The 26,624-nt window shown below is 42.4% G+C and overlaps 1 protein-coding gene across 7 annotated transcripts in view; it reads right to left on the reverse strand.

The window, feature by feature from the left end:
* The window catches only part of ppp1r13bb (protein phosphatase 1, regulatory subunit 13Bb), an 85,988-nt gene that overhangs the window by 34,726 nt on the left and 24,638 nt on the right, over nt 1-26,624 (reverse strand). For 3 of the 7 annotated variants that reach the window (XM_055872489.1, XM_055872488.1, XM_055872491.1), the window contains 4 exons: nt 18,480-18,627; nt 16,174-16,293; nt 10,883-10,953; nt 308-409 (listed from right to left, as the gene is read on the reverse strand). In XM_055872489.1, the coding sequence (XP_055728464.1) occupies nt 308-409; nt 10,883-10,953; nt 16,174-16,293; nt 18,480-18,627 (441 nt within the window). Of the gene's footprint in view, nt 1-307; nt 410-5,950; nt 6,250-10,882; nt 10,954-16,173; nt 16,294-18,479; nt 18,628-21,334; nt 21,754-26,624 lie in introns of those variants that run through there. The other 4 variants (XM_055872486.1, XM_055872485.1, XM_055872487.1 and 1 more) reach the window with 3 other exon arrangements.

A 26,624-nucleotide genomic window follows, 5' to 3' on the forward strand; every position in this document is an offset into this window, starting at 1 on the left:
AGTGTAAAAAACATAAAAAGCTATTTCTTTGGAGAGGGTATCATATCTATTTGATCAGGGGCTTGTGGGGAACAATTTAATACTATCAAACCACCCCAAAGTGGACAAATCTCTAATCAAGGACAGATTTAGACCTGGGACACCAGGTGGGTGAAATTAATTATCAGGTAGAATAGAACCAGCAGCACTCTGGACCTCCAGACTGGGATTTGAATACCCCTGGAATACAGTAGCTCTGACCCTCTTATAAAGCTTTTCTTCCAGTAAGTAAAGAAAATGATGTGTACACAAACACACCATAGGTTACCTTGGCAACAAGCATCTGTTGCTGGGCCTCGATCTGCTGCTGTTGCCGTGTGGCCATCTCCTGCAGCTCCGAGAGCGTGAGCTCCACGCGGGGGTTCCCCACCTACACACAAAGTGAGAGGGGAAAAGAGAACATAGAAAGTGAGAGAGGGGGAGAGAGAGAGAGCGAGAAAGGGAGAGAGGGAGAGAAAAAAAAGAGGGAGAGAAAGAGAGAAGGGAGTGGCAGAGAGAAAGAAGGGATAGGTGGAGAGCGAGAGAGCAGAAGGGAGTGGTTGAGAGGGAGAGAGGGAGAGAAAAGGAGTGGTGGGATAGAGAGATAAGGGAAAGAGAATAAAAGGAAGTGAGAGGGAGAACAGGAGATAGACGTTAGTAGGGATGTTCTGATGTGTTATCCATTTGTTTATCTCCTCAGCCCTGAAGAGGAATTCAGCATCCCAAATGGCACCCTTTCCCCTATATCTCAGGGATCTAGTCAAAAGTAGTGCACTATAGGGATTAGGGTGCCATTTGGAATGAAGCCGAAGAGCCAGAGCACATTGGCTCAGCCAGAAAAAGAAAATGAGCTACAGCGGTCAGCAGCAGACCCATAATCTAGATAGAAAAAAAACACACTAACTGCAGGGAGGACAATCAAAGCATAGAGATCGCCCAGTGCTGGGATCGTCATTATTTTAGTAGTGGGTGTACACAGTACAGCCTACAAACAATTAGCCCAGGGAAGCTTCTGCACACAAGTTTGTTTTGGGACACAGTAAAATATTGCCTGCGGGTATATCTATTTATTAATTATATTTATTTATATCTGTCCATTAATTTATCTATTTACTCATTGCATTTGTTTTACAGTTCAATGCTGGTTATATAATATATGTGGTCCTGTGTGGCTCAGTAGAGAATGGCGCTTGCAACTCCATGATTGCAAGTTTGATTCCCGCTGGCGCCATCCATATGAAAACGTATGCACGGACTACTGTAAGTGGTATATACTGCTAAATAGCATGTTGTAGATCGGGGTTCCCCAACTGGCGGCCGGTGAGCCAAATTCGGCCTGCGAGTGATTTTATTTAAATTGTTGGACATAAAAGACTAAAAACACCAGCAAATCAGCTCGAAGTTATTTTGATTTTGGAAATCTGTTCCCAAGTATTCCCACACATAATAGTGATATACACTACATGACCAAAAGTATGTGGACATCTGCTCGTCGAACATTTCATTCCAAAATCATGGGCATTAATATGGAGTTGGTTCCCCCTTTGCTGCTATAACAGCCTCCATTCTTTTGTGAAGGCTTTCCACTAGATGTTGGAACATTGCTGCGGGGACTTGCTACCATTCAGCCACAAGAGCATTAGTGAGGCCAGGCACTGATGTTGGGCGATTAGGCCTGGCTGGTAGTCTGCGTTCCAATTCATCCCAAAGGTGTTCGATGGGGTTGAGGTCAAGGCTCTGTGCAGGCTGGTCAAGGTCTTTCACACCGATCTCGACAAACCATTTCTGTATGGACCTTGCTTTTTGCATGGGGGCATTGTCATGCTGAAACAGGAAAGGGCCTGCCCCAAACTGTTGACAAAGTTGGAAGCACAGAATTGTCTAGAATATTATTGTATGATGTCACGTTAACATTTCCCTTCAATGAAACTAAGGGGCCTATTAATCATGAAAAACAGGCACAGACCATTATTCCTCCACCAAACTTAAGTTGGCACTATGCATCGGGGCAGGTAGAGTTCTCCTGACATCCGCCAAACTCTGATTTGTCCGTCATACTGCCAGATGGAGAACCATTTTTTATTTCACCTTTATTTAACCAGGTAGGCAAGTTGAGAACATTTACAATTGCGACCTGGCCAAGATAAAGCAAAGCAGTTTGACACATACAACAACACAGAGTTACACATGGAGTAAAACAAACATACAGTCAATAATAACCATGATTCATCACTTCAGAGAACATGTTTCCACTGCTCCAGAGTCCAAAGGCGGCGAGCTTACACTACACCAGCTGACGCTTCGCATTGTGCATGGTGATCTTAGGCTTGTGTGCAGCCTTGGAAAGCATTCCATGAAGCTCCCGACGAACAGAAATTTGACGAACTGACTTGTTGGACAGGTGGCATCCTATGACGGTGCCGCATTGAAAGTCACTGAGCACTTCAGTAAGGCCATTCTACTGCCAATGTTTATCTATGGAGATTGCATGGTTGTTTGCTCGATTTTATACACCTGTCAGCAACGGGTATGTCTGAAATAGCCAAATCAACTAAATTTGAAGGGGTGTCCACATACTTTGTATATATAGTGTATGTTATTGCATACAAATGTAAGTAAGGTATGAAATTATTAAGTTTTCAATCTAATTTTATTTATCACATGCTTTGCAAACAACAAGTGTAGACTAAGAGTGAAATGCTTACTTACGGCCCTTCCCAACAATACAGAGAGCAAGAAAATAAGGAGATAATAAGTCAAACGTGTAATAATAAATACACAATGAGTTACAATTACTTGTCTATATACACGGGGTACTAGTCAAATATTATATCTGTTTGGGCTTCTTGGGGTCAATTTGCAATCAACTAATTATGTTGCAGCCCCCTAACCATCCACTCATGAAAATAAATCTTCCTTATTTTAGTCTAATGCAGCAATACTCAACAGGACCACTGCCGTCCGGATCTAGACCGGGGTCAATATGGACTGCCGCAAACGACTTGACTCAATTTAGCAGCCGGGTGAATCGCAGCTGTGAGAGCAACAGTATCAGTCTCTTTACACAGACGGCGCTCAGTTCCTATCACAACATCATGCGGGGCAGCGATAGGGTCGCTATGGCAATGGGGCACTGGGAGGGGGTGGATAATTGGACTAAGCACATGTTCTAGAAGGCCGGAACTCGGGGGAAAACAATAATTCCTGTGTTCTCCGACTGTCCTGGTGGAACAGAGCCTCTATCGGTTCAGAGGTCAAGACAAACCTTCTTCTCATCTCTCGAGTCCCGACTTCAAACCAGCCGGGTTGTGGAAACAAATACCTTTCTTGAAGTCCAATGGCTATAGGTGGGTAACATAAACACACCTAAAGCTGCATACACAAGGATGATGTAAACTGTGTTTACACAGTAATGCATCCTCTTCAAAGCACATAGCTGAACTAGGGTAAACCTTATTGAAAGAGCATAGCTACCTCCAAAGGTGTTGCCTGGCTTCGGCAGAGCCTCAGAGCCATAAGCAGTATTGAAATGGCAAAGAACCCCTAGCCAGGGCCTATGGAAAGTGTATTGAAAAAGGGGAGATTAAATGTCATGGTTGTCTTACACACATCAAACAGCACACTATAGCTCAGCAAGATATGAAGGAAATTTGGAAATCAAGACAACTGTGTGTCGTCTACTTTGTTCTGGTTTTTGGTCTTCTGAAAATGGTATGCAAACTTCACAGACCCTGACCAAATCTGGGGCCGTATGTACCAAGCTTTTCAGAGTAGGATTGCTGACCTAGGATCAGGTCGACCTCTGTCCATATAATCTTATTTGCTGGCAAAACTGATCTTAACTTCGCGCTCCTACTCTAAGACTCTTGATACAAAAGGCCACAGGTCCTTCGAAGTGTAAAAAAGACATCACGATAAAAAGGGTTGCAGTGACCAATGCTGAGTTCTGTTTTACTACACAGATTAAGAGGGGGGAGCAGAACGTCAGGAGGGGAAAGACAGATCGTACAAAAGAAAATGTAATTCTGCCACTTTCTTAAGTGATAGAATTGGAAAAATTATTTGCCAATCTATATAAGACATCATAATAAGTACAAGCTCTGGCTGATGTGTTGCTATGAACTACAAGAGGTAAAACCAATCCAGGTCTGTTCACTATGCTCCTTTCAAAATTCACTGATAAATTAGTCCACATGGAAAACTAAAGGCATAGGAACCGTAAATAACTTTAATAGGAAATAGATTTTTTTCCGATGACAGAATAAAAAATAAAAAACATTTTGGACTGACCAATGTAGACCTTAACTTCAAAGTTACACATCACAAAAGGTTTGTGTGTGTGCATGTGTCCCGTTAACGCTCTGGGATTACCCAGTAAAAAATTGGGAATGGCTCGGAGGCCACAATGTCACTGGACGGTTACCAATTGCCGATTGCCTTATTAGATTAAAATGGAGGGTCCACCCACTGGAAATCCTTCTGAAAAAGCCAGACAAGAGAAAGCTACATTTGGGTAATCCCATGGTAACAGAATTATGATAAGAATCAGATATTGAGCTTTAAAATGTATACCAAACAAAAACCATTGATTTCAAAGTTTAGTTTAACAAACCATATGCACAAGGACTACTTTCATAAATGTCCACAGAAAATGTTACAAAATCTAATTTTCAGGAAGTACTGTGCAGATACAAAGTTAGGTAACAGAATTAAACTGAGGAACATTTTACCGTTATTCTGTTACCGAACTTTGCATCTGGCCAATTTTTCCAGTAAATATATATATTTTTTAATGGATTTACTGTGTAAATTATTCAAAGTAGTCATTGTGCATAGAGATGTATGGCTTGTTAAACTTTGAAATCAATGTTTTTTGTTTGGCATACATTTTTTATGTAAAACATCAGTCTCTGCGTAATTCCGTTACCGTGGAATTGACCATTTCTAATCCCAAGCAGACTCAACACACTGGCTTCATCTCGATTATCCCTCCTTCCTCCCAAAGTTTGCACTTGTTCACTTCCCTTCACTGATTTAAGAGGAAATGACTGGTATGAGAAATATGGTAGAAACTCCCCCCTAGCCCACACCACCAATCCAATGATTTTAGATTTGTGCTAAGTAGTGAACGAGTATACATTTCAGGAGAAAATAGATATTATTGTGATGCATCCACTGTTGTGCCATTGCTCATTCTGCTGTCCGTCGTTACCTGAAGAGAGTGGGGCAAGGCAGGGGAGCAGGGAAGAGCTGAAATCAAGGACTAGTAACGAGTAAGCGAGGCGGGAAAAAAACATGGAAAAGAGATGGGGGTTGATGTTTTGGGATATGCTAGCCAGCTGCGAATAGTCCTAGTCTCTGTCCCACACACACATCTCTGATTCCCAGTCCACATTTGGAATTCAGTACCAGATTTCACAGAGCGACCAAGGTCCACAACAGTTTGACACAGCAATCCAAAACGACCTGCTTGTGCGATTCAAACTTTTGACAATTTCCTTGTCATCACAGTGCCACTTCTACCGACTATGTTTGTTCTCCTATTGCATCACTATTACTGAATGAATCACATCACGATCATCAATCGCCATATTATACTTTTAATCCATTTTTTAAGTGCAGACTCGCTTTCGCTTTGAGAGACAGGTAGAAAAAGTTCAAACAGTTAGAAAAGCTCTCTCGTTGAGATATCGGGCTATTCTTCAATGTTGAAATGGTACACATCTGTAGATGCTCTACAAAGTCCGTAACATGTCAACAGCACGTCGGTTGTCTTTCAACCAGAACGTGTCTGTAGTCCATCTACAAACTATCACTAGACTATCAACAGCTTTATTTATGCAGAGCAGCTATAGTGTCTGTAAATATACAACAAATGCACACAGTCCCGAGTTGGCTGCGTGGTTCAGACGGAGGGTTGAGATCGCCTTACCTCCCAAGTGTTTCCCCAGCTTCAGTGAGTGAATCCCGGGTGCGTGTATGTGTGGGCTCTGCCTCACAGACAGGAGGGATGGAGTGGACGATAGTAGAGGGAGAGGGGACTGACTCAACTCAGGCAGGATGTGCCCCACACACACAGAAAGCCACAGGCACGCAGAACCACGCTCCAGTGCACCCGGGCGACACAGCCTCACTGATGAGGCCCACGGGAAAAATAAACGCACACAGACCGCCGAAAGGAGAGTGAGAGAAAGTCTGGGTGAAATTGAGAGAAAGGAAGAGAGAGCGAGAGGGAGGGGGGCTGAGAGAAAGAGAAGGGGATCATCATGAGAATAAAGAAGACAGGAGAGAGAGAGAGGGAAAGCCATGTCTTACCCTCCCATTCTCTAAAGGGCATGTGTCCCCTGGGGATTATAGAGCTCCTCTCTCCCTGGGCCTAGTCCCCCGTGTGTGTGTGTGTGTGTGTGTGTGTGTGTGTGTGTGTGTGTGTGTGTGTGTGTGTGTGTGTGTGTGTGTGTGTGTGTGTGTGTGTGTGTGTGTGTGTGTGTGTGTGTATATATATGTGTAGTTTCGTTGCTTGTGTGTAGGAGTGCTTGTGTAAGTGTCATGAGTGTGAGAAAGTGCGCGCTTGCATGTGTGTTTGTGGGAGAGAGTAACTGTGTGTGCTTGTTTGTGTTACACTTTTTCAGAGAGCGTTCCACATGTGGGCTGAGCGGCGAAAAGCCCCTTGCTCGACCAGAGCCCCGCGGATAACCACAACACTGATCCTCTTAGGACGGTTATGTCATCATACTGCCCTAATCCTCCAAACTACACAAGAGAGTACTGCGCTTCCTTATACATTCAAGGTTAACACACACAGGCTAGTGGGCAACATGCTATGGATCGGGGGTTAATGTTTGTTTGGGGTGCAATGGGGTGGGGGGGAACAGGAGGGCAAGATGGATGGGGTTTACTGAGTGCATGGAGATTTAAAGAGTTGCCCAACAATGGGATGTCATCCGATTATATGGCCAAACGAATAGGCTGTAGAAGCATTTGTGGACAGGACACCCCCTGCTCTGCCTAAAGTAGGAGAATGTGCACACACAATATTATTCTGTACAATATGTGTGGATATTCACGCACACACACTTTGAGGGGGTAGGGGGAACTGATCCTAGATCTGTACTAGGTCTACAGGAAACATGTAGTTTGAGCGAGAGTCAGACTTGGTGGATTGTGTTCTGGCAGCACCCTCTGGGTTGTATTCACTAGGGACCAAACAGAAGCAAATGGACTGAAACAGGGAGGGCCCTAACTGAACTACCTGAAGAAACACTCGTAAAACGTTTTGCCATGGTTTGCACTACGAAATACAACCTAGGGGACACCCACCTGAGAAGGAGACACGTTCTACCGGCGAGCTAGCGTTAGCCATGTCTGGCTAATCAGCTCCCTAGCCGACAGTCCACCTTCCCTAGCTAAAACGCAACACTGCTCCCTGTGGTACTCACACACACACTGACATGCTCGCACATCCATGAACATCCACATGCATGTGCGCACACGCAAACACATCTGGACCATAAATAGTTGGAGAAAGTATGCCAAAGGGACCAGATGAGGCAATGTGGTGTGTCGCGATGCGGTCATCACAAGAGTATACAAATAAATAAATAAATAACTCCATCTTGTGCCGCAATGGTTTTTTCCCGCCCCCCCTTAAGGTTAAATTAGTTCCGCTTCCTCAAGCACAGCTCTCCCCATTCTGGAATCTGGGACAGATGGTTAGGGAGTGAGGGGGGATGCCAGAGGCTGCTGTTATCATGGAGCCATTCTCTAACAAATGGATGCATGCACACTAGTGGTGCGCGGGTCAGCTGTTTGATCACCCGCACCTAATTGCTAATAACCCATCTGCAACTGCCCGACTATATGTGATAAAGTGATAACTTGAGGCCCTCACCAAATTCTAACCCGCTCATATAGAAAATGCGCTGTAGGCTACAGTATTTTATTTATTTTTTTACAGGGGGTACAGGATTTTTGGGGGGCTGATTTACACACACCGAGTATACCAAACATCAGGGACGCCTTCCTAACATTGAGTTGCATATTCACTTTTTCTGCCTGTTCCCAAAAGTATTTGGTGATTGGTGGTTAGGCTATTTGGCACGCAAACAGTTCAGCCCTAAAGCGTAGACGTAGGCACTAATGCCAGACGGTATTAAATAACAAAAATTTTAAAAACTTTTTTTTTTTAAAAATTGCAAAAGAATGATAAATCCATAAAAAGGTATTGTTTTCTCTTTATTTAACCCACCCTTCATCCACACAATATTTAATTACCCTAAACCCGCCTGCCCAGTGGCTATAACCGCAGCAACGGTGGGTTATGAGTTAACCTGTGCATCACTAATGCGCACACACACGCACTGCAGTTTACTAATGCCAGAAAGTGGGACTGCTATGGGAGTCATTTAGTGCAGTTATGTGAAAGAGGGTGACTGACATGCATTGAGTGTTTCCAAGAAAGTCTTCATTGGTCTTCATTTGTCAAACCGTCACTGAAATGAGCGTGGATTTTAGCACATAAGTGCACATGTGCAAAAGCTCATGTCTGATACGTCAAAGTTTCGTAACTGTCTTAACCAGGCTGCATCACATCCGGCTGTGATTGGGAGTCCCATAGGGCGGCGCACAACGGGCCCAGCGTCGTCCGGGTTTGGCCGGGGTAGGACGTCAATGTAAATAAGAATTTGTTCTTAACCTACTTGCCTAGTGAAATAAGTGTATAAGAGTTCGTTGCTTGATAATTCTAACTTCATCGTTCATGTGCACGTCATCTGAAATCAACATAATACATGCCTTAACCTCAACATATTTCAGTAGAAAACTCCAATCCACTTTCATTTGAAGCGTGCTGCGTGACAGTGCAACCAGCACAACATATTGTGTAGCAATGGGGGAGGGTGGGGCATACATTATTCACTCATATGGACGGTGACGAAGTCTATATTTGGGACGTTGAACGTTCAACCTGCTGCACAGACCCTATGGATGCTCTAGTCCAGAAGAAGAAATGGACGTCATTGTTGTAAAAATGTGTGAGTGTCCCACATTTACCATCATCATATAGAGTATGGATGGGGAGTGTCGCTGCACAGCTTTTTTCAGGTCTCTCCAGAGATGTTCAATCGGGTTCAAGTCTGGGCACTGGCTGGGCCACTCACTCCTGCGTTGTCTTGGCTGTGTGCTCAGGGTCGTTGTCCTGTTGGAAGGTGAACATTCGCCCCAGTCTGAGGTCCTGTGCGCTCTGGAGCAGGTTTTCACCAAGGATCTCTCGGTACTTTGCTCCATTCATCTTTCCCTTGATCCTGACTAGTCTCCCAGTCCCTGCCGCTGAAAAACATCCCCACAGCATGATGTTGCCAGCACCATGCTTCACCGTAGGGATGGTGCCAGGTTTCAAAGACTTCAATCTTGGTTTAAATCAGACCAGAGAATCCTTTAGGTGCCTTTTTGGAAAACTCCAAGCTGGCTGTCATGTGCCTTTTACTGAGGTGTTGCTTCTTTCTGGCCACTCTACTATAAAGGCCTGATCAGTGGAGTGCTGCAGAGATGGTTGTCCTTCTGGAAGGTTCTCCCATCTCCACAGAGGAACTCTGTCAGAGTGGCCATCGGATTCTTGGTCAGCTCCCTGATTGCTTGGTGAGTCTTAGTGGTTCCAAACTTCTTCCATTTAAGAATTGAGGCCACTGTGTTCTTGGGGACCTTCAATGCTGAAGACATTTTTTGATACCCTTCCCCAGATCTGTGCCTCAACACAATTCTGTCATCTTGGAGCTATACGGACAATTCCTTTGACCTCACGGCTTGGTTTTTGCTCTGACAGGCAATGTCAACTGTGGGACCTTATATAGACAGGTGTGTGCCTTTCCAAATCATATCCAAACAATTGAATTACCACAGGTGGCCTCCAATCAAGTTGTAGAAACAGCTCAAGGATGATCAATGGAAACAGGATGCACCTGAGCAAAATGTTGAGTCTCATAGCAAAGGGTCTGAATAGTTATGTAAATAAGGTTTCTCTTTTTTTGTTTTTGCCATGTCAATATGGGGTATTGTGTGGAGATTGTTGAGGAATATCTTTTATTTAATTCATTTTAGAATAAGGCTGTAAAGTAACAAAATGTGGAAAAAGGGAAGGGGTCTGAATACTTTCCGAATGCACTGTATGTTTTAGGAATATAAAAGGTATTTTAAATATTATTTTTCAATATGATTTTACTCAGGCAAAAACTACTGAATGAGCTCAAAAACATGCTATGATGTATTGATTTTGATGACTTGGTAAACATTTTTGTCCTGGCTAGCTATATAGAGTAGTCATTTGAATAACTGGAGCACCCAAAATGTCATTGACACACTAACTTTGTGAATCACTGGCACAGTCAGGGCCTAACCTCGTCCCCAGGTTAATTGAGCATAACGCATATAATCCTGGCATATCAATGAATCAAAGCTGGCCTTTGTGGGAGTGAACAGAGGCAGGGAATCAACTGAAGTATTTGTTATTAGCTAATCACACGACTGCGAGGCGTGGCTCCGAATCAGAGAGATATGGTGTGCCACTGTGTTCGAAGGTCCTCAGGGAGGTTCGGAGGGAGGAGATTGATTAAGGATAAAGCCAATGGGTATGGGTAGGGACATTTTCTATTGGACAAGGACTTTTCCACATTCTCTCTATTGGGTTAACAAAGGCCATTTTTGAGGTACTGAAATAATATACCACAAGTATTTATTTTTTTATATATTAAAAGAGCAGAGCAGTCTCACTATGGCACAACCCCAAACATATCAAAATATGAGTGTGTATCATTTAGGTGCATAATGTGTGTGAGACTGTTTTGTGAGACTCAGATACAGTTTGTGTTCTTACCCCATTCTCATTGTGCTTTTCCCCACCACTTCCACTTCTACGGTTGGCCTGCTCTTGAGATTGCTGGCTCCCTGCAGGGGGAAAGCACAAACACTGAGTACACTCTAGACCACATGGCAAACTAATCATTCAATCTGGCCCCAAAAAACTCATTTAACCACCGGCAGGCCAGTGGTATCATTTATAATGGACCTACATTTCCAGTCTCTTCACTCTGTACAGCTTGCTAACAGTCATTGAAACGAAAGCTAGACAGTCAGGAAGCCTAAAATTCTAAAAGTGATAGAGAACTATCTTACATATTTTTACGGCGAGGAAATTGTCAATATTAAGTGCGGACCCTCAGTGAAGAACAAATGCAGCCCGCGAGGAAAATAAGTTTGACACCCCTGCACTAGACAGTATATCTGCAAACACACACCCACATACGGGTAGATGGGTTTTGGGTGTGCGGTGAGGTCTCAATGCCACTATCAATGTATGTGTTTCTACAATTTTCCATTGCTACTAGTCTGACTGGTTGTCAGACAGGAACCCCTCAGGGACACAACTCTTAATTTGAGAGTAAATACTAATAAACATTGCGGCTGAAATGGGTCTTAAGTATGCAGATGATAAATAGTAAGTGTGAGTGAGTAAGTACGAGCTGGCATGTGATGGACTGGGGCCACTTCTCTGTGTCTTTGTGTTCCCGCCCAGTGGAGGGTTGACTCTCCACTGAAGACACCATCACATTCCACCTCAATGAGCCCAGGCCGAGAAAGAGTGATAAGAGAAGACGAGTGAGTACACGGGTAAAAGTAACAAAAAATCCTGTGACTGAAACTTAAGTCGATCTCTGATCGATTGTCTGGGGCCAAGTTAATCTCCCCTTTCCCGTGAGAAAGTCATGACCATCATAATTTTAGGAAAAGAGGATCATCTTGTATTAAACTGCGAGTTAAACCAATTCCAGTCCCCTTGATTAGGGGGTCTGGGTCCACCCTGGGAGAATATGTATTTCAAAGGACTGAGAAGCTAATTTATGGTGACTTTATAAAAAAAGGACATTATAACCCAAAATACATTTTAAAAGTGCTGACACCGTCTAAAATATAATGGCCACCTCCAGAAATGAGCCAAATAACATATTGGTAAAACTTATGGTACAATTCTTTTTTACATATTGGACCATGCTTATAGCATGGTCTACATCCCTCAAACTCAACTCTGGATCTCAAAATCAGTTCCACTGCGTTTTTTCATCATTCCCCTCTAACCAGGGACTGATTTAGAGTGGTGAAATTAATTACCAGGTAGAACAGAAAACCAGCAGGGTCTGGACCTCATTGGGTAAGAGTTGAATACCCATGGTCTATATTTTTTATTTATTTTACCTTTAACTAGGCAAGTCAGTTAAGAACAAATTCTTATTTTCAATAACAGTGGGTTAACTGCCTGTTCAAGGGCAGAACGACAGATTGTACCTTGTCAGCTCGGGGATTCGAACTTGCAACCTTTCGGTTACTAGTCCAACACTCAAACCACTAGGCTACCCTGCCGCCCCAAGGATGCACTATTAGCAACGAACTAAAAACAATAACAAATAAATATGAAAAGACCAAACTGCTTTCAAAAGTGTTTTCCGAGTTTGTATTAAGATTTATTGTGCATTGACTGCTTGTCAGAATACGTTTCCCTCACTACGGCTCTCTCAACTTGAAAGCGCCTGGAGAGGAATATTTCTCTCGCATAGAACACACAACCAGCCGACTAGGTAAATAGGTAAACTAATCTACTATAGGGTTGTCTGTTTTATTAACATTATATGGCAAGAATAGTAGTTTTAGCACGGAAAGTTGCATCCTGAGTGATACTTTGCTTGAAGCTACAGTAGGCTACACACAGCTATTTGAGTTGAGCACCGTGGTGGTGTGCATTATAGACTATTTCATTCACTTCATCTGAACATCGAAGTGTCAGCAACAATCATTAAAATGTCAGTTCAGTGCACACTGCATAACAGAGAAAATGCAATATTTGAGAATACATTTATTCGGGAATATATTGCGTAGAATAGACATGCTTCTGTATTAGGTCATGCCATCTCCAAACCACACACACACACACCCCCATACTCCCAGAGACTTCTTTAACGAATCTACAGAGATCTCAAAAACAACATCTCCGGAATCTATGTGATGGAAGTCCGTCGCAGTGAATGAGAACTTTAACCCCTAAGTACAGTAGAAAGTAAGGGGAAGAGGGAGGGATAGGACATAGGAAAAAAAGAGATGATTGATTGAGGTGCTCAATTCAATTAATTCCCAGATTCCTCGCATCCTTCTCAGCAGTATTGGAAAAGAAGGTCCAAAGACCCTGCCCACGGACGTTCTTCTCCAATGTGTTTTAAGAAGGGAGGAGAGGAGATGCAAAGAAACGATGAAAGGTTAATTAAGGGTAGAGGAGAAAGGTAACATGCTTGCATTGGTGTTCCAAAGCAATTCCTATTAACACTCATGGCATTTCAATGCGTGGCAGTTGAAGCATAAAGAAAGCCCCCTTTCCAGTGGCAAAATTACAGTGGCCCTATTATTTATCATTTGTGACCAGCGCAGATGTATACAGTTAAAGTGCCTGCAGAAAGTGTTCATACCTCATTACTTATTCAAAATGTAGTTCTATTACAGCCTGAATTCAAAATACAGAAATATCGCATTTATAAAAGTATTCACACCCCTGAGTCAATATTTTGTAGAAGCACCTTTGGCAATTACACCAGTCAGTTTTTCTGGGAAAGTCTCGAGGAGCTTTGCACACCTGGATTGTGCAATATTCGCCCATTATTTTATCATTATTTTATCCTGAAAACTTCCTAGTCCTTAACGGTTACAAGCATACCCCTAACATGATGCAGCCACAGCTATGCTTGAAAATCTGTAGAGTGGTACTTAGTAATGTGTTGTATTGAATTTGCCCTAAACACTTTGCATTCAGGACAAAAGTGAATTGCTTTGCCACATTTTTTGCAGTGTTACTTTAACTTCTTATGGCTGAAGGGGCAGTATTGAGTAGCTTAGATGAAAGGTGCCCATATCAAACGGCCTGCTCCTCAGTCATAGTTCCTAATATTTGCATATTATTATTAGTATTGGATAGAAAACACTAAAAAGTTTCTAAAACTGTTTGAATTATGTCTGTGAGATTAACAGAACTCATATTGGCAGGCAAAATCCTGAGTTGAAATCAAAACAGGAAGTCAGAAATCTGAGCTTGTCTGTATTCACCAGAGTCCCTTAAGAAATCCACTTGAGTTATGAATGATGTTGCACTGCCTAGGGGTTCCACTAGATGTCAACCATCAATAGAAATTCCAATGAGACTTCTTATGATGTTGTGGGAGAGAATGAGAGCAGAATCAGTCAGGTGTCCATCAAGCAGCCATTTTCTGATCATGCCTTTTCTTCATGCAAGACACTGACGTTCCATTGCTCACGCAGACAAGAACGAATACTCCGGTTGGAACTTTATTGAAGCTATATGTTAAAAACATCCTAGTGATTGATTCAGTACTTAGTTTGAAATGTTTCTTCGACCGGTAATATCACATTTTGAAGTTTTTGTCCGATATAACGCTGACCAGAATTAGCGTTTGGATATGTAAACCAGACGCGCTAACAAAATAAGGTATTTGGACATAAATAACGGATTTTTTCGAACAAAACAAACATTTATTGTGGACCTGGGATTCCTGGTGTGCTTTATGATCTAGATCATCAAAGGTAATGGAATATTTATCATGTATTTTATTGTTTATAGTGACGCCATCTTTGCAGCTGTGGTATGCTGTTTTTGAGCGCCGTCTCAGATTATAGCGTGCATTTCTTTTTCCGTAAAGTTTTTTTGAAATCTGACATAGCGGTTGCATTATGGAGAGGTATATCTATAATTCAATGTGTATAACTTGTATTATCATCTATATTTATGATGAGTATTTCTGTTGAAACGATGGGCTATGCAAAGTCACTTGATGTTTTTGCATTTAGTGAATCTTGTAGCCTCAATGTAAACTCAGATCTTTTGATATAAATATGAATTTAATCAAACAAAACATGCATGTATTGTGTAACATGAAGGCCCATGAGTGTCATCTGATGAAAATAATCGAAGGTTAGTGATTCATTTTATCTCAATTCTGGTTTCTGTGAAGCTATCTTTAGCTGGAAAAAATGGCTGTGATTATTGTGGTTGTGGTGACCTAACATAATCGTTTGTAGTGCTTTCGCTGAAAAGCCTATTTGAAAATCGGACACTTTGGTGGGATTAACAACAAGATTACCTTTAAAATGATATAAGACACATGAATGTCTGAGGAATTTTAATTATGAGATTTCTGTTTTTTGAACTTGGACTGGCTGTTGTCATATCGGTCCCGTTACCGGGACTGCAGCCATAAGAAGTTTAATGCCTTGTTGCAAACAGGATGCATATTTTGGAATATTTTTATTCTGTACAGGCTTCCTTCTTTTCACTGTCAATAAGGTTACTATTGTGGAGTAACTACAATGTTGTTGATCCATCCTCAGTTTTCTCCTATCACAACTATTAAATTCTGCAACTGTTTTGAAGTCACCATTACTGAGCGGTTTCGTTCCTCTCTGGCAACTGAGTTCGGAAGGACGCCTGTATCTTTGTAGTAACTGGGTGTATTGATACACCATCAAAGCGTAATTAATAACTTCACCATGCTCAAAAGGATATTCAATGTCTGCTTTTTTTTACCCATCTACCAATAGCTGCCCTTCTTTGCGAGGCATTGGAAAACCTCCCTGGTCTTTCTGGCTGAATCGGAGTTAGAAATTCACTGATGGATGGACCTAACATAATTGTATGTGTGGGGTACAGAGATGTGGTAGTCATTCAAAGATCATGTTAAACACTACTATTGCACAGAGTCCATGCAACTTATGTGACTTAAGCACATTTATACTCCACTAACTCCACTAACTATTTAGAGCTTGAATACTTATTGACTCAAGGCATTTCAGCTTTTCATTTATTTATTTTTGTAAAAATGTCCACAGACATTATTGGGTATTGTGAGTAGGCTAGTGACACAATCTCAATTTAATCCATTTTAAATTCGGGCTGTACCACAAAATTTGGAAAAAGTCCAAGGGTGTGAATACCTTCTGAAGGCACTGTGTGCGCGCTTGCCTTTGTTTGCCTGTGTGTGCGTGCATTTTCCTGTGTGTGTGTGTGTGTGTCTGTGAGAGAGTTACAGACAGCAAAGGGGTTACTATTGCACCCACCTTGATCACTGCTTTCGGTGGGCGAGTCCTCGTGCCGGAGGAAGAACTTGACCTCTTGTTTTCGGGGTCCCCACTTCTGCAGGTGCTCGTACATCATGTGCTCAAAGGGGATTGCTCGTTCTAGGGGTATGGGGGGGACAGAGAGAATTGTTTATTTCAGCCATCATTGATTTATTTAATTCCTATATGTTTGCTTGTATGCAATGTATGTGGTAGCACTTTCCATGGCAATAAAGCCTTCTGAATTTGAGAGAGAATTTAAAAACAGGAAAAGGCAGAATCAGGTGGCTCGTAGCTGTCTGAATCACTAGTCTATAATCTGCTTATCCAGCGTCTCGGAGTGCTGATATCGGATCAGGTCCCCCCGTCCATGTAATATTTATTGCGATCTAAAAGGCAAAAGTTACCCCAAATCAGCATTCCTACTCTGAGATGCTTGACACATACAGTCCCTGGGCTAGTGAGGGACAGCGAGAAGGAAAGGAACAAAGAGAGAAAGAGAGCGATTCAGAGAGAGAGAGAGAGAGAGAGAAGCGGGGGGGATCTTAGCCCACCCCATAACATTCTTTACCACGGCAGTGATGGCACTATAACCAGTAGAAAGCAGAATTCTCCTGGTTGAACAGAGTGACTAGACCAAAGCAGGAGCTTTAAAAGCACTTAAGTGAGCTCCTCTGCTTGAGGCAGACTCATGCCGACTGCTGGCCCCATTCGTTCCCATTACAGCTGAGCCAGACGCCTCACACAGGCAGAAAGGAAGAAGGGCAGCGTGGCCGCTCACCCCTCCCTCCAAAAACTTGAGCTCTGATGAAGACTTGATAGTTCCGGCTGTGCTTTTCATCAGTCTTTGGCTGCATCCCAAATGGCAAAAGCAGTGTAGTATATAGGGGACAGGGTGCCATTTGGGATGCAGATTGTCTCTTCAGACATTAAATGCCTCTTCAGACATTAAATGCAGACAGCGGACACACCCCGCTGTCAGTGTGCACACACACACAGTCGTCATGATTGCTTCCCTCACCAGAGTTCTAGCTGACACACCTGTGTCATCAGTGTTTTGCTGAGAGGGACCACTCCTTGAGATAAACATGACATCCAGCCAGCTTGTTTATTAGCCCTGTTACGTAATCCCATTTGGCTAGCTCCTGACAATACAACTCCTCTGTGTGTGTAAGCTGTTCTCCTTTGGGGAGAAATCTGTAGCAAATCAGTATTTTTGTATGCGATTACCCAGTACAGTGGAGGCTACGGACAGTTTTATGGCACACACATAAAAAAAATACGTTTTCAAAACCATGTGGAATTTGATTATTTGTCAAACATTCATTTTCAAAAATAAATGTTCTTTTCACATATCTAACAATATTATGTATGCTTTATATTACTGTTTGGATGCCCATTTGTGGTGTCTACTTATTTAGTGAGGCCGCTATAGGTCAAGTCCACAGTACCTTCAAGCTTTGCATGAATTGGCTTGCAATCAACTAGAATTTAACTTGTTTCCATAATTCAGATATTTTCTCTAACTACAAGTAAAATTAACTGGCCATTACTCCTGCAATTGGCATAGGCCACATACAATTGACAATTCCCTCAAAAATGTAGTTATCACTTATAGTGCACATCTGACTACTCAAAGATCCACTTGTCTCCAGCGGTAGTTTCACGGTTGTTTCTCACACGAGAACTAGTTATTACCGTAGTTTGACTGGTATGTACGGCTCTAAAAAACTCTCCGGCGCAGAAGACCACACTTTCGCTGTTACTTTGTGTATATACAGAAGTGTTTCCTTTCGCAAAGCTTATTTCACATTGGAGCTGACTGTGTGCTACATGCTTATTCATTCTCAAGTCTGAATGCAGCCTAAGCAGAGAAAGCATGTATCCCAAACACCACCCTATTCCCTATTTAGTCCACTACCAGAGCTCTTTCGGCCTTAGTAAAAGCAGTGCGCTATATAGGGAAGAGAGCCATTTGGGATGCACACAGAGCATCGTCAGGGTCTCAAGGCACACAACCCCTTCACAATGTGTGGTAATGAGAGTTGTCAACATGCAGTTCAGGTAAAGTGGTTGATCAAAATGTCTCCATTTCAACACTGACCTAGTCTAGTTGGAAGTGCACTTCAAGTCCTGAAGAGCCAACATATGAGCAGGCTGTTACTCCAGCCAGTACCTGACTAAATAGCAAGAATGAAAATGAGCAGTGGAACTGGACTCTAGGTCAAGATTGAAGTATACCTGTACTAGAGGCTAGGGTAAGAAGGCGCTTGAGGAGGAGATTCGAGACGGCGTCAGTCTCTTACCGTTGCCTCGCCACACTTCGGCAAGGTGGCAGCCGCTCTCGCCAGGCTCCTTGCAGAACTCGACCACGTCGCGGCACGACGTCTCAGGGGTGATGGGCACCTCGGTCAGTGCCTGTTCCCCATCACTTAGGTACACTGTCAGGATCATCTGAGCGGGAGAGAGGGAGGGAGGCAGTTATAACCAATAGCAGGGGATACGTTGAGTAAGCAGTAGCACATTTAAGTCACAGGACAGGTTTTGCTCCCCCAACACCTGAAACAGATCTAGATCTAGGGTCAAAATTTTGCATAAAAATGTAGGCTAAACGTTAGCTACCCTTTGCCAATCCCAACTACACGTGCTTCATTTGCTCAATGGTTTCAGTGCCTTCAGTTAGCTAGCAATGAGAAATAGCTACCAAAAGCGAATGACGTGGATTTTCAATTATGTTTTCAGCCATCAGTAATAAGCTTTCTCGCCCTCTGCTTTGAGCATTGGACAATCAAGCCACGACCAACCCTGTGTCCTGGCTGTAGCTTGAGTTGCGTGTATCCTCAGCACACACTGCTGTGGAATGTGTGTGAAAAGGTTTGGTGGAGATCTTTATGGTAAACGTCACAGAGGTTTGCGGAATACCACAGACTGACATCAGTTCTTCATAGGTGCATTGACTTGTGATAACACTACCCCTACTGAATCAGCAGTCTACGTGGGTTAACTCAATGGTCTGGTGATGATCATTATAACTTTCATCCATAGAGAAACAGAAAAACGTCTGCCAGAAAGCATTTTTCTATGGATCCATTTCTGAAAATGTTCAGGACCCCAAACATATTATTTTCACATATTGCCTGGACTATTCCTCCCTCCCTCTCTCTCTTCTTTCCTTCTTACCGTAGCACTCACAGCTTTTAATGTGCCATCAAGTGTTACCCAACAAAGACTGTCAGTGTTTGCCACAAGAGTCTCCAAAACTCTGTACACACACTTGATGATTCAGTCCAACGCTCAAATCAGAGATGGAGAAAGTTAATTACTGATAGAACCAAGACTGAGAACATAATTAATAACACATGTTCAAGATACTTCCACTTCTAGCCAAACAGCATAGCCTGCATCAGTCACAATGGGCAGTCCTTCACACTTCCCACGGCTGATCTTGCCTCGGCAACAATGAACCAAAATCTCTATGAAATTAGGATGAGTGGCATTCCCTTCTGATTGCAGCTAACACTGTAGCACGCATTACACCCAATCCCACACTGACCCCTAGCCCCACTGCAGTTTTGGGCAGTCAGACAAGATTTTATCAATTAAAGAAATATGGGTGAAAATTCCACATGGCCAATCTGTGGGAAACGTGGAGCCATTACCCTATTGATTATATCCCTTCAATCCTTTCATATCTCCAAAGTCCATAGGGGGTCTCGCTATGGGTCGATTTGGGATAGAGCAATAGATTCCACCAAGAGAGCAGCAGGGGGTAAGAGAGAAATCATTGGCCTTCTTTTCCACAGAAGGGGGGTAGACAAACCCAAACATGATGCAAATGTAGAGCGCCAATCACACCAACCAAGACCAGTTTCCACAACTAATGCCAACAGGCAATCCCATACCAATGAACTTATCTTTGTCCTCTGCTTTCTTAGTTTCAAAATGAAACAAGAAAGGATAACATAATTTTCTGAGTAAATGCATAATTCAGGGGAGCGAGCGCCAGGAAAGCGGTAGGAAGTGTTCGCCCTCTTCTGATGAGATTAAATCGGGAAAACAGAGATGAACAAAGATTACCACTGCCAAACCTGGACGAGAAAATTCTGAGCGCAGAGCTTCTAAGCCCCTTGTCTCCCTGCAGAATCCCTCCATTAAGATCCACCTCAACATCAATATATCAGATGAAATCATAATCGCAATACCAAGCAATTCTTTTAAGTGCACTAAAACAAAGCCTATTGGACCATGACGGATAATGCAAGAAACAAATGATCTTGCCAAAACCTACCAGGAAAAAAAAAGAAGTAAAATGATGTGTTGGTATTGAAAGCTCTTCCTAAAATGAATAGGATCTGACTTATTATAGTATACTGCAACCAGTAGCCTACAGTTCAGATATGAAGATCTAAGTATGTGCATATGGTAATAAACAAGCTCAATGGCAAATGGTGGCAATGGCCAGCAGCACACTCAGGGTCAGCAGTCAACACAATCAAGAAGTACCGACTATCCACTCAATCACATCATCCTCAAAGCAGCATGCTCACACACAAATATTGTTTTGACAAAAAAAGGTTTTAAAAAATAAATAATTGTCCTGTCTGGCACAGTCGGTAGAGCATGGTGCTTGCATCGCCAGGGTTGTGGGTTCGATTCCCGGGGACACCCACACGTAAAATGTATGCACGCATGACTAAGTCGCTTTGGAAAAATGTGTCCGCTAAATGGCATATTATTATTATATTCAAAAATATGAAATTCAAAGGTCAACATTTCTGTCATGCCATGGGATTTTTATGCAAATGTATGGCCGTCTTCCCAAAAATATGCCAAAACGCTGACACTTCTGCCAAAACACAGGAACCCCGGAAGTGCTAGTTAGACCAATCAATGGCCTCTGCCCCAGCATTGATATGGGTCACCAATAGCGTTGCTGCAAAACAAAGGTTAGATGGATGACAAAAAGAGTTCTCACTGGGCAATATAGAGAAAGCAACAAGCATATCGACAAGGACCTGGAACGGGCAGGCAAAACTGAAAACAGCAAAGGCTGTTGTAAAGATTTAGCCCAGACAATTTCACCTCGTAAACGACCAATGCTGGCGTGAGACAATGAGAGTAAACCACCCTTGAATTGAAAGTTGAGCAAGACAGATCTCACCTCAAGAGGAATACTAACCACCCTCCCATAGTTGCCGTTTCTGCCCGTGGCACTTCCCCCTTTAACTGCTGTCCTTCTCCTCCGGCCTTCCTTCTTCCCCGGCCGGTGGCGCTCCTTCACCCAGGTACGGTCCTTCGAGAGGCTGACCAGGCCGCGGAGCACTATGGTCACAAACTTCTTCATTACGCACCCCCCCGCCGCGTCTTATCGCCCTGCCACTGTAGAGTCCAAAACACACTCAAGTAAACGGTATGAATAATAAACGCTAGGCAAGCGTCAGGGTACGCAGTAGCGAAGAGAGCCCTGCGGAGGAGTCTTTGGAGGAGTGAGCCTTGCTTGTTGTGTGAGCACCAAGGGATGGAAAAGGGAAGCAAAAGAGGGAGAAAGAGAGAGAGAGACAGAAAGAGAGAGAGAGCGAGAAAGGGAGGGGTGCATCCGCAAGCCCCCCTCCTGAGCAAGGCTCCCTGGGGCACACTGGTGAGTCTAGCACCGATGACACACTGCCAATGAGTGTGGGCGGGCCTTGCTGTGACTGACAGATAGAGGATCCAACCCTGGCATCGCTTCAAGACGGTGACGGCTGAAGTAAGTCCCTCTCTGGGATTGTTTCAACCACTGTTTCCAGCAAGCAATCCCCCGTCTCTGGAGAGCATAGATGTATTGCGATTTGCGAATGAATGGGCAGTGGAGAGAGAGGGAGAAAGAGAGGGAGAGCAAAGGAGAGAGAGAGGGAGGAGGAGGGAGGGAGATGCATGCCATGCCTGCTCCCTGGTTGAAGGATTCACATGGTCATCAATTCTGACCACTCTAATCACATTCATATCCCTAGCGAGGAGTGTGGACGCCTCAAAACAACATGAGAAAAACAAAACAAAGAAAGATTTAGAAAGCCATTTATTGCAACAACGACAACACTGGATTTAATCAGTTGAGGTACTGTATTTTTCAACAGTTACAGCACAACCTAGGACAATGGTCACTTTAGTGTGCATGTGTAAATAGTAATCTATTTTTCAGAACTTGGAGCATGTCAGCTCCAGGGTTGGAAACATTTCATTGTAAATAAGCCTAAGTCAATTCTGTGAGCGAGTTGGATATCTGATTAATGAACCTGAAATAAATCCTTATCGAGGATAGATTCCGTGAAATTGTATGGGGAGTACATTCAATAGGCTATATAACAGACGTGCTTTTCAAATCGTGGCCTTGGGTCCATCTCAATTGACTGAAGCAAAAACTCAACATTCCCACAATAGCCATTATCACTCGTATAGGGTGACGGTCATCATTATTTGGGAAAAACCCTTTCCAACACTAGGCTTATATGGTCAGGCTCCCAAACATTGTATTTTTAGATTAAACACTACCACAATATTTTTATTTTTATATAAGTGATATATAGCCCTTGAAATATCCAAGTGCAAACTTAAATAATAAATCACCAAGGAAGTTAGTTCTAGCTCCCAAATAAGCTCCCACTTTAATGAAAATACTTTCAAAAAAGGGTCATTTTCTTTTCATCTGCCAACCAGCCAGGTTCTACATATGATGAATTGCCCCATAAAAAAGACACCTTTTACTTACTGTATCACCATGCAATGTTAAACGTTAGCTGCATCATTCCTCATCCGTTTAGTGCTTATACAGTAAACCCCAATATTTAGTTGATAGAGATCGAGATATATATTTCTGGATTCACGGTTAATTGGCATAAACCTGATGATGCCAGTCTCTACAATAAAATCCATCAGCCATGGTTGCCCCTTTTAATTTCAAGTAGACGCGATAGGGTATAAATTATCAGGGCATTCTATTGACAGAGTTAGATAAGATAATGGATATCAATATTCCAGTCCTCCAAAAAAATGGAAGTTGTTAAATCTTATTGTACGGGGAAATATGTATACAATTAAAATTATGCTTGTTCCTAAGTTTAACTACAGTTGACGTCAGAAGATTACATATACTTAGGTTGGAGTCATTAAAACTCATTTTTCAACCACTCCACAAATGTCTTGTTAACAAATTATAGTTTTGGCAAGTGGGTTAGGACATTACTTTGTGCATGACACAAGTCATTTATCAAACAACTGTTTACAGACAGATTATTTCACTGTATCACAATTCCAGTGGGTCAGAAGTTTACATACACGAAGTAGACTGTGCCTTTAAACAGCTTGGAACATTCCAGAAAATGGTGTCATGGCTTTAGAAGCTTCTGATAGGCTAATTGACATCATTGGAGTCAAATGGAGGTGCCTCTTTGCTTGACATCATGGGAAAATCAAAAGAAATCAGCCAAGACCTCAAAAAGAGTTGTAGACCTCCACAAGTCTGGTTCATCCTTGGGAGCAATTTCCAAACGCCTGAAGGAACCACATTCATCTGTACAAACAATAGTACGCAAGTATAAACACCATGGGACCACGCAGCCGTCATACCACTCAGGAAGGAGACGTGTTCTGTCTCCTAGAGATGAACGTACTTTTCTGTGAAAAGTGCAAATCAATCCCAGAACAGCAAAGTACCTTGTGAAGATGCTGGAGGAAACAGGTACAAAAGTATCTATATCCACAGTAAAACTAATCCTATATCAACATAACCCGAAAGGCCGCTCAGCAAGGAAGAAGCCACTGCTCCAAAACCGGCATAAAAAAAAGCCAGTCTACGGTTTGCAACTGCACGTGGGGACAAAGATCGTACTTTTTGGAGAAATGTCCTCTGATCTGATAAAACAAAAATAGAACTGTTTGGCCATAATGACCAATTATGTTTGGAGGAAAAAGGGGGAGTCTTGCAAGCCGAAGAATACCATCCCAACCGTGAAGCATGGGGGTGGCAGCATCATGTTGTGGGGGTGCTTTGCCGCAGGAAGGACTGGTGCACTTCACAAAATAGATGGCATCATGAAAACAGAAAATGATGTGGATATATTGAAGCAACATGTCAGGAAGTTAAAGCTTGGTCGCAAATGGGTTCCAAATGGACAATGACCCCAAGCATACTTCCAAAGTTGTGGCAAAATGGCTTAAGGACAACAAAGTCAAGGTATTGGAGTGGCCATCACAAAGCCCTGACCTCAATCCCATAGAAAATGTGTGGGCAGAACTGAAAAAGCATGTGCGAGCAAGGCCTACAAACCTGACTCAGTTACATCAGCTCTGTCAGGAGGAATGGGCCAAAATTGACCCAACTTATTGTGGGAAGCTTGTGGAAGGCTACCCAAAACATTTGTCTCAAGTTAAAAGCAATGCTACTAAATACTAATTGAGTGTATGTAAACGTCTGACCCACTGGGAATGTGATGAAAGAAATAAAAGCTGAAAGAAATCACTCTACTATTATGCTGACATTTCACATTATTAAAATAAAGTGGTTATCCTTCTGACCTAAGATGGGGAATTTTTACTAGGATTAAATGTCAGGAATTGTGAAAAACTGAGTTTAAATGTATTTGGCTAAGGTGTATGTAAACTTCCAACTTCAACTGTATATTTCAATGACACTACCGACATGCATTCCATAAATTTTTAAGCAGTATAATACACTGCTCAAAAAAATAAAGGGAACACTAAAATAACACATCCTAGATCTGAATGAATGAAATATTCTTATTAAATACTATTTTCTTTACATAGTTGAATGTGCTGACAACAAAATCACACAAAAATGATCAATGGAAATCAAATTTATCAACCCATGGAGGTCTGGATTTGGAGTCACACTCAAAATTAAAGTGGAAAACCACACTACAGGCTGATCCAACTTTAATGTAATGTCCTTAACTTCTTGAGAATACAGGGGGTGCTGTTTTCGCATTAGCATAATTTCCTCTACAGATTAAACTGCCTCTTATTCAATTATTGCTCTTACTATATGCATATAATTAATACCATTGGATAGAAAACAATCTATAGTTTCTAAAACCGTTTCAATTTTGTCTCTGAGTGAAACAGAAGTCATTTGACAGCACTTTCCCTGACCAAGAAGAAGAATGCAAGATGTGTATGCTCGCTTCAACGCTCTGCCTATATATGGTCACGCCACCTATGACCCGAAACACACTTCATTCGTCTTCCTCTGGGTGTCAAGAGGACGTCAGAGGAGAATATTTTTGTTTATCTTGTACTGACGTGAAATAAGACCTATTTCTTTAGCGTGACCGACAACTTCCGGTTCTCTGAATCGCGCGTTTTAGAGGTGCGATTGTCTACTGTTATGCTGCCGTTACGGATGAAAACCCTCTCCATCTCGAAGTTTGTTTGATACATGTGACCATATAATCTTAATGTATGTTTTTTCAATATAGTTTAATCAGATTATTTGAATTTTTTCGGGAGTTTTGCCGTGTGCCGTTCTGTGAGTTTTTTTACTTTGGACAGAACCGTGCCAGTCGACCAGTACCTATGCTAAATGAAGAGGGAAAGTTGCCATTATGAATGGATTGAACGACTCATCAGGACTAAGGACACCTTGATCAACATTCTGATGAAAGATCAGCAATAGTAAGACCCAATTTACGATGTTATTTCATATATCTGTCGTGCATGTGAACTGGTCGGGGGCGCCCAGCTGGTTCTGGCTGGCGTGGCTATGCTAATTTAGCGCTACATTTTGTTTTCGCTATAAAACATTTAATAAATCTGAAATATTGTTTGGATTCACCAGATGTTGGGCTTTCAATATCTGTACGCTGTGTATTTTTTCTGAAATGTTTTAAGACAAGTAATTAGTTATATGACGTTGGTCTCTGTAATTGTTCTGGCTGCGTCGGCACTATTTCAGATTGCAGCTGCAATGTAGAACTGTGATTTATACCTGAAAAATGCACATTTAAAAAAAAAAAACTATGCTATACCATAAATATGTTATCAGACTGTCATCTTATTTAGTTGTTTCTTGGTTAGGGGCTATATATATTTTTATTTAGTCGAATTAGTGATAGCTACTGACGCAGGAAAAAACTGTTGGAGTAAAAAAATTGTGTCTTTTGCAAACGTGTTTAGCTAATAGAATTACATATTGTGTCTTCCCTGTAAAACATTATAAAAATCTGAAATGGTGGCTTTATTCACAGGATCTGTATATTTCATTAGGTGTATTGGACTTGTGATTTAATGATATTTAGATGCTACTATTTAATTGTGACGCTATGCTAGCGATGCTAATCAGTGTGGGGGGGTGGGGGGTGCTCCCGGACCCGGGGTAGGTGCTCGGTAGAGGTTAAAACAAGTCAAAATGAGGCTCAGTAGTGTGTGTTGCCTCCACGTGCCTGTATGACCTCCCTATA

The sequence above is a fragment of the Salvelinus fontinalis genome, chromosome 20, assembly GCF_029448725.1.
Source record: "Salvelinus fontinalis isolate EN_2023a chromosome 20, ASM2944872v1, whole genome shotgun sequence".
NCBI lineage: Eukaryota > Metazoa > Chordata > Actinopteri > Salmoniformes > Salmonidae > Salvelinus > Salvelinus fontinalis.